The sequence below is a fragment of the Sinocyclocheilus anshuiensis genome, unplaced genomic scaffold, assembly GCF_001515605.1.
Source record: "Sinocyclocheilus anshuiensis isolate Anshui unplaced genomic scaffold, SAMN03320099.WGS_v1.1 scaffold1719, whole genome shotgun sequence".
Lineage (NCBI taxonomy): Eukaryota > Metazoa > Chordata > Actinopteri > Cypriniformes > Cyprinidae > Sinocyclocheilus > Sinocyclocheilus anshuiensis.
In genome coordinates this window covers 425,541-434,672 of record NW_015551147.1, presented here as the reverse complement: position 1 = coordinate 434,672, position 9,132 = coordinate 425,541, and the positions used below count along the sequence as shown (strand labels likewise).

The following is a 9,132-nucleotide window of genomic DNA, read 5'->3' as shown; positions in this document are numbered from 1 at the left end:
CGCACACATATATGTGATGGTTCAAACTGAAAGCTAAAACCGGCATATAATCAAATACAAAATGTAGGCCAAATTTCAAAATGGTTGCGACAATGGTTTGAACTCCATGTTTCTACACAATACAAGTGTGAGACCACTAAGATTTTTATGCATTTTTCATTTTTTTTTTTTGAAGTTTTATTTTTTTGAACAACCTTTATTACCAGCATATCAAACTAATTGAGGAAAAACAAACAATAAATTAATTACAGGATTTATCAAAATTGGAAAAAATTTATTTAAAGTCTATTGAATGAATATTAACCAAATTTATATTTTAAATTCAGGATTTTCAACGTGAACCCCAGACTTTTGAACCACATATTGGAAAAAAAATTATATTTAAATTTTTAATACTTAAAATAACAAAATTAAATTATAAATTTAATAACCAAAAAAAAAAAAAAAAAAAGGATAAAAAAGTGAACTGCAGATTTTATTTATTTTTTTTAAATGCTGGGATGTGGTGCTCAGGAACTCAGTGTTGCAAAATTGCACTGAAAAGTTCTGCTTTCATTTGGCTTGTCAATGCCATTCTACAGCCTTCAGACTTTGCTCTAGCATTCTAACATAAATTTACAAAAACATTTAATAAAATAAAATACTTTTCACTCTCCTGATTCTCCCAATTTCTTTTCAATAGTCTCGGTCTCTTTTAAAAATGCAACTGTGCAGTGCAACAAAATCGTAATCCAATTACAAGGACAGATTTTTTTCTAATTTTCTGGAAAAACAAAACAAAACAGTTGTCTATCTTTCATAACACACCTCAATAAAAATTGTAGTTTACCTCATCTTATTTCATTCACTGTATCTCACTGATCAGCCATATATTAATTTAAAAATCCTAACTGCACTGTAAAGCCACAGAAAACTTGTTTCCAAATTAAAAGGGAATAATACATACTACATAAACCAAACAGTTTAACCAAACCTTTGAACTGATCAACAAACCAAGACAAGGAGTAACTCTATAGGAGACATTTCTGTCTAAATGAAACTCTGATACTCCATATAAGTTGAATACATGAAGAGTAGGAGTATTTGTCATTCCATGATGTTCAGAGACATTAATTCATGCAAGGCTGCGTATCTCTCAAACATCACCACAGCAGACAAGGTCAGCCAGCACTCTGACAGAACTGGCAGTGTTAAGTGACCTTGGACGATTTACACTGATGCTGAGAACGTCACATGAAGAAACCATCACGGCATTTAGAATTTACACATGGAATGAAAGACTGAAGAGATTTGTTTTGTTTTGATTTTTTTAGTTATATATAATATATATTCACACTCATACCACGGTTCACAAACTTCAAGATATTTAACAACAACACCACCAGACCCACCCCCCCATACATTCATTCTTTCATTATTTGCAGATATACTAATTATCTATTTATTACAGACGCGAATAATTTACAATAAAATAACAACTTCAGTTATTCAATCTTCTTGCTTTTATACTACAGTAATCATACCCTGTTCGTCCCTCAGAGATCTGCCTCGTCTCAGCTCTGATAATAAAAAGGGCTTCAGATTCTTCTGGAAAATTTGCCGCGTTGGTAGAGGGGTTGCCGTTCATAGCAAATACATTTAGTCTGATAATGTGAGGGTCACTTCGATGCTCCAGAGCTTAATCCCAGGCAATGACATCTCCAAAGTTTTCTCGAAAGGTTTCAGTTAAACATGCACCTAAACATTGAAACCAGGACTACAACTTCAGTACCAGCACACACACACGCACGCACACACACACACACACACACACACACACACACACACACAGAGGAGAAAAACTGCATATTTAAGACATACAAACTCACAAATTGAGACTGCCTTCAAAACTTGTTTTGGGGAGCACCCTCACAGAAACCATTTAGAGAACAATGAACACAGGACCATTTGACTATTTAACGGTGTGACAGCGTTTTCCTTCCATTTAGTCAGAACATGTTTAACCAAACCAATACAAAATGGTATAGACATCTGATCTTATAGCTTCATATGGCAAATTCATGACCTCTGTAAGCAAATAGTGTATATAAAGACACAGTATGACTGTATTGTATGCTAACCTTTGGAAATGAACCCCAGCATAATATATATTTCATTATTTGAGACTTGGCAAACACCACTATGCAAAAATCACACATTTAGATCACTCTTCGAACTGAAAACATGAAGGATGTTGCCGTGACTTCAGTTTTTATCGGGGGTCTATGTTCTGTACTGTTTTGTTTTTACCCAGCAGCTTTCAGATTAGTTTTTAATCTGAATATAACTGTCCAGCTCCAAAAAAGGTATAAGGGAAAAAAAGTGCCCCGAAAATATTGCCTCAGCAACCATTTTCATCTCTCTTCCCCTCCATAATCTCTTGCTACATTCCTTCCTCAAGCTCTCATTTGTGTCAAATTGGAGAAAATTTGATTTAGTGCAAAATGCTCTGAAAATCCTCATTTTTGAAAAGTATGAGTCCACCTTTTTGCAATTCTGAGAGGCATCAAGTGTGCAGGTTGACGACATGAAAAACGCAAGATTGGAAACACAACAGCACTGATGAGACAAAAGGGGCAAAAGCGATTAAAAAAAGAGAGATAACCAGAGCTCAAACTAATTTCAAAACAACAACAACAACAACAACAACAACAATAAACAGACAAAAAGAAACCCCTAGCGATCATTCCAAAACTTTCTTGTCTAACGCTTCTTTGCCATTGGTCCGCGAGTAGGGCTCAAAGGCGGACGAGCTCAGGTAGCGGGCGGAAAGTTCCTGCAAGTTCCCCGCGAGGGATCCGGCCATGCCAAGCGGGGTGGAGGAGATGCGTGAAGCGACCGACCCGAGCAGAGAGGGCACAGGGAAGCTAAACAGCCCATGGGCAGGCGGAGATCCCTGCAGCCCTGTGACTGTCCCCGAACTGGTCACCGTCGGCAGCGGCGGGCTCCCCCCAGCTGTGCCTGAGCTGGCCGCGCTGCTGCTACTGCTGCTGGAGGAACCTCCATTAGCGGTGATGCCCAGGGACGGCCCACGCAGGGCTGAGCCTAGTGACGAGCTCCCGCAGTGGGGCAGCAGCCCTGGCAGGCCTGGGGGAGTGAGGAGCCGGCCCTGCTCCAGGAGACGCAGGACGCTGCAGGTGGCAGCTGTCTCAGAGACTACGGAGCGCAGCTCGGAATCCTTCCCCTGATCCTTCTTCTGCTTAGTGCGACGATTCTGGAACCACACCTTTACCTGCCGAGAGAACGATATTAGAAATTAAAATAGAACATAAAGCAATGTAATATGGAAAATACAGTAAGCTTGCATAACGCTACTATGTTAATACTACTTCAGATTGATTTAAATATAAATATAAATAATTTATATATTTATATATTTATAAATAAATAAATGAAAATAAATAAAGATAAAGTTTACAAAGTAAAACAATTCTTTAATTTCTTTTAGATAACATTAATTATTCATTTGTAAGTCGCTTTGGATAAAAGCGTCTGCTAAATGACTAAATAAATAAATAAATAATTATAGAAGTCTATTTATAGAAACTATCAAAGTTAAAATGTAATTAGATTAGCAGTGGAAAAGTTTTGTTCTTAATGCACCAATTTAATATGTATTTTGGAGCAGTAAAAAAGCGGGTTAGTTAAAAATAAAAAATAATTTTGAATAAGTGACACCTATTTTGAAATAAAAAAGGTAACTGTAAATATAAACCTATTTAATGAACAAAAACATGCACTTATTCTTTTGAAAAACACCACAACACGAGCTCCTTTTGCAAGGATGGATGGATCAATACTGTTTTGAACCACGTAATTGTGCTGTATCCATTTAATTTAGGATTACAAAGAAAGAGGAATGGCAATTTCCCGATAATACATGTTTAGATCAAGTTCCAATGGCAGAACAAAATCATAATATATATTTATTTTCTATAGAGAAAAGGTGTCCCGCTTTATACTCGCTGTACTGCAAATGATCGATAATAGCTTCAGAGGAATAAGAACAATGAAGTATGACTAACATCTCAGAATTGTGTCATGCAGTTTAACTGTCACATCTATAAAAAAACCCCACTAAAATAAACAGCTTAAATGCGTCACAATAAATATCATAATACTATTTAAATGTTTTGTGATAGATCAAGATGATTAAATAAAGAATATGCTGCTGTTTTAACAAAGTTGCTAGTTACATAAGTGCACGCCTTAACAGTTTCATCAGTGTTGTAATGGAACGCTAAATATTGAGTTATCATCATATTAAACCTGCTATTGTCTCTAAATCACTAAAATGTTCTTTGCAGTTGTTTAATCTCACAATGTTTTGTGGATCCCAAGACCTGGAAGGTCACAAAAAAACAAAACAATGAATTACCAGCAATTCCACCTTTATAAAAACATAATATTTTCCCCGTCGTTCTCGATGCATTCTTGACTCTACCAAATGCATTGCTGGTACACTTTCACAAATGGATGACTTTCCTTGTTTGATCTTTCCACAGAACATTTCGTGTTTCAGAATACGCTGTTAATTTCATGAAGCCGTCATTAAAGAGCACTTCACCCTCCTCATCAGGCGACCAAGAACAGACACGGGAAGCTTTAATGCAATCAAGGTATGGATTTGAACTGCACTGCAGCACGGGGCATTAGAGAGGGCATTAGTGAAGCTAACTCTATTGTGCTCCCTGTGTTCGCAGCACCGATCTGCCTCAGGGCTTTAAATGTCTTCATTTCGCCCCACAGGACAGCAGAAGAATTTTAAAGTCATTAGTTGGGTGATGATGTGATAGAATGTGACAGTTCAAATGGCCAATAGAATTAGAAACTTTGAGACAGCATTGTCGGTTTGCAGGTGTTCAGGGTGTTTAACTAGGGGAGCTCCGATCAATATATGACTGAAAAACTGAGCGGTAAAATGAGAAAAAGTAGATGTATATTATTGCCATCATGTCTTTTTTTTCTTAATAAATATAGTACTTGGTCATGCATGAACATGATTACTAATGAATAAACAAATAGAAATGTGGGTTCCAAAATTAGCCTTATTGCAGTCAGAGTTTCCCCGCACTGCAGATTATCCGACACGTAGAGAGAGAGAGAGAGAGAGGGATAAATCGAGGCCGAGAGAGAGAGAGAGTGCATGTACAGTTCAGTCATGTAATCTCAAACTCGTGACCTCTTGCTGACCCCTGCGCAAAGCATGTGCCGCAAATGCATCGCTGGGCTTATTTTTGTATAGCGGGCATTTATGCCACTGACAAACCATCACACTATTGCACTGATGGTGAGGGCAGAAAAAAGGGAATTATCCGAGAAAATGTCAGGAAGATGTGATCGGATCACTGATGTTTTAAGTGGTCTGAAGGGATGCCACAGGATGATCAAAATGCAAATTAAATAAAGATCAAAATCGTATAGTCAGAACAGCTTGTTACCAGGTGGCTCTGTGTCTTTGCATTTGTACAGAGCATCAACAATACATTTTAATTACATTAAATAATATTTATCATTATGCGTCAGACATGCGTCACAAGGATAAATATGTTTGGGAGAGTCAATTTGTGTGATTATTTTTGTGTTTTTATTGTACTGGTTAATTTCAGTAGTATTTATAATGATTGTTTTATTTCTATGTAATTGTATTTGTGTGTATGGATATGTGCATTTGATTGTGTACCTGAGTTTCAGACAGGTTAAGTTGTCGAGCAAGTTCGGTTCGTTCTCGTCCCACAACATACTGGCACCGCTGAAACTCCATCTCCAGTCTGTACAGCTGTTCTGCTGTGAACGAGGTCCTAGTACGCTTTGGTCGGTCTAGATCCAATCCCTTGGGGAGAATAATCTCTCGAATTGAACCTTTGGCATCTAAATGTGATAAGAAAATATTTTCAGCAAATTGTCATACCTGCTATAAGATTATCGTTAAAATACCTGTACATATAATTAGAAGAAACCATTATATTATTTAAAAAATGTAATATAGGTAGTCATGCAAAACATATTAATAAACATAGCACAATTTTTGCGGCTAAATAACCAACAAAACATAAGACATTTTTAATCAAGAAAATTATTTTTCCGCCACAAGCTGTTAAAAATGTCACAGTTTTGTAGGCATATCATGGCACATCAATGCCAAACAAATGCAGACTAGACTCTTATTATTTTAGTAATTAAAACAAAAATTTGTTATTTTAAATACTAACAATTCATCAGGTAGGAAAATAGTGTTGACTAAAATAAAAAGTTAAATTAAAGCTCAAAGCATTTCAAAATAGTAGTTAACACAAAATAGTCTGTCAAATCATACTGCAAAACAATTTTGTATTTTTCTGTCTTTTGCATATGTCATAAATATTTCTAATGGGTCTTCTATCTCTGAACGGATTAAATGATTACTAAAAATATTGAATAATCAAGTATTTAATAAAGTAAATGCACAAAAACTGGGAGATAAATGCGTGGTTTAAAAACGAAATAATAAAATATCTAAAAAAATACACCAAACATGTTAGCTGGTGAGTTATTAAAGTTATTATGTTTGTTGTTATTTGTGTCTTTGTGATGTGCAGAACCGTACTCCAGCATTCTTAGCAAAAAATTAAGCAATAAATACATTCTTAAAAAAATTAGTTAAGCTTTGTGACAACTTCAAGATCATTTAAAAAAAAACACACACACACACACTCACACACACTGGTCTCCATAATTATTCAAATCCAGATACTGAATAATTGTTTTGGCTGCTGAATTGTGACTGAAGAAATTACACAATAATTTCATCAGGTTAATTTCCTCATATTTCAGCAGGCCTCCGAGACTGACCTAGATTTAGCTTCACAACCTAAATAAATGAATGGAGCTGATTGCTCTCCAGAATTTCACAATCAGCTGACACAAGCAGGAGGGGCTCCACAACTATCTTAGTAATTTAACACAAATACAGACAAGCAGCTTTTAGCCAAATTGTTGCAAAAACATAATATTATCTTTAAAAAAAAAAAAAAAACTTAATGTTAATGATTCATTTACAGATACATTTCTGTGCATGCTCCACAATCTCAATGATACTGTTCAAGGAAAAACAAAAAAGAATATCCATTCAAATATTTTAGTAAATAAAAAACGGAATGTAACAGAATACTTAAAAAGTAACAGAATGCTTATTTTTTTGATGATGGAGAAAAAGCACTGAAACTTATATATAAAAAGGCAGAGATGATAAGTCTATCTAAAAATGATAACCAACATAATCAGCTATGCAAAAAAAGTTACATTTTTCATTATGTATAAAAAGAACAAAACAATTTCTTAAATCACAGAAACTGTACTGTAAAGAAATCAAACTTTCACAAATATATAGTATAGAGCTAAAGTATTTTCCAGATTTGATAATTATTCTATTTATTTTCGTGTTTAAGTCCATAATAGTAATAATTATTTGATATTCTTTTAAATAGCATTTGCAAATATTTGCAGCGGAGAAATTGGATCAGAAAGCTATGAGACACCCCATAAGAGCTGACAAAATAACAATCATAATTTTTTTCCTTCAAAACAGAACAAGTTTTGTCCAGTTCTCAATTCAGCGTAGATCAATTTGCATCATGTACACTTGTGCATGCTCAAATCTATACACTCACTCATGGAGGGAAAAAACAAAACAAAACAAAACCAGCGACTCAGAAGAACTATCACAAAAAGCAAAATTTTAAAGTTCCCGTTAAGTAGATTTCCTGTTTTTTTGTGGAGTACAAAATATACAGAAAGCTCCACGGGAGTGTTTTTAAACTTACCCCGAACTAGAATCCTCCGGCAGTAATCAGGATCTCCTGAGCTCGTCCGGCTCTTTTCGCAGTTTTCCACCGGTCCGGATGGAGAGAAGGACTCCTGCTGGTCCTTCAGGAACGTTTTTGAAATGTTCCCCTGGGAATCCTTTACCTCTTTCCCCTCTTTTAGTCCATTCTTCAGCAACATTCCGGACTCTGAGTCTTGGCTGTAGCGGACTTCCATAGTCTCTTATCCTCTACGACGATTTCACCTTCTTTTTCTCCTTGTTGGGAAGAAATAACTATTCGGGTATGGACACACACTGCTTATTCTGGGTAATATAGGTTTGGTCTTTCTGTAAAACAGCAGCTTGGAGTCGAAGTCAGATAGCTAATGTGTCACCAGCACTTGCCCGGTCCACTGATCTGCCCTATTATCTCTGTGCAGAATCACTTGCCCAATGATCATAGACTTCTCACCCAAATTCAACAGCAATTTAACAACTCCTCTCCTTGTAACATTCACATCAGGCTGATCTCTGGGTAATCAGAGCTGTGGACGGACGCATGCTCGCCGCTTCAATTGATTACGGTAATTTTGCTGCCTCCACATTTGCGTAACCTCACGAATACTCTAAACTGTTTGGGAAATACACATTGTCCTGATTGAGGGGTCCACTCACTCCGACCCCCCTCTCCGCCCTCGTTCGCAAAGGTTCAAGGGAGATGATTTGCCTCGAATCGCCACCACGCGCAATCACGGACCGCCAGAAAAGTTCCACTTCATTCCTCGATGCCCCAGCACTGGCCGTTCCCCTGCTCTCAGGCTGTAGATGTTTGGTCGGGCTAACTTTACGAACAGGCTGGCGAATCTCCCCCCGGATAACGGCCCGATACCACACGCTGCACCCTCGGAGCTAATACAACCAAAGAGCGAAAAGAGAGAGAGGGAAAGATCGGTGGAGAGCAAAGACAGAGAGAGAGAGAGAGAGAGAGAGAGAGAGAGAGAGAAAAAGAATGAGGGAGGCGGAGAGACCTGGAATACGAAAAAAATGGAATCCACTTCGCTTGGAATCTGTAGTGGTAATGAACACGGATTGACAAAAGAAAGAGATGAACACAAGGGAACTCTGTCAAACGAGGGACAGTGCGCACAACCACCCTGAGTTACCCAGCACCTCTAATGCAAACCCCAACCCAATGCTACCATCACTCAGCCCCCTTACCCTACAAGAAACCTGTTAAAGCACCGCTAAAAAACTCAACCTGCCCAAGATCCCAACGCTAACCCCCAAAGCGACCCCCCCTCCTCCACCCC

The 9,132-nt window shown here is 37.3% G+C and overlaps 1 protein-coding gene across 1 annotated transcript; it reads right to left on the bottom strand.

Annotated features, from left to right (window-relative positions):
* Nucleotides 1–1,337: 1,337 nt before the first annotated feature.
* Nucleotides 1,338–8,775, bottom strand: vax1 (ventral anterior homeobox 1). The gene is made up of 3 exons (XM_016453451.1): nucleotides 7,842–8,775; nucleotides 5,723–5,910; nucleotides 1,338–3,271 (listed from the first exon to the last, which is right to left on the bottom strand). Exons 1-3 carry the CDS (start codon nucleotides 8,056–8,058, stop codon nucleotides 2,723–2,725), a joined length of 954 nt encoding a protein of 317 aa, XP_016308937.1. The 5' UTR covers nucleotides 8,059–8,775; the 3' UTR covers nucleotides 1,338–2,722.
* Between the last annotated feature and the right edge of the window lie 357 nt (nucleotides 8,776–9,132).

What these genes read in the sequence shown, in the direction of transcription:
- vax1 (XM_016453451.1), bottom strand. Translation starts at nt 8,058, where the DNA reads ATGGAAGTCCGCTACAGCCAAGACTCAGAGTCCGGAATGTTGCTGAAG. An exon ending in CCGGAGGATTCTAGTTCGGG is followed by an intron (nt 5,911 to 7,841) that starts GTAAGTTTAAAA and finishes TATCACATTTAG; the next exon opens with ATGCCAAAGGTTCAATTCGA. An exon ending in TTAACCTGTCTGAAACTCAG is followed by an intron (nt 3,272 to 5,722) that starts GTACACAATCAA and finishes TTCTCTCGGCAG; the next exon opens with GTAAAGGTGTGGTTCCAGAA.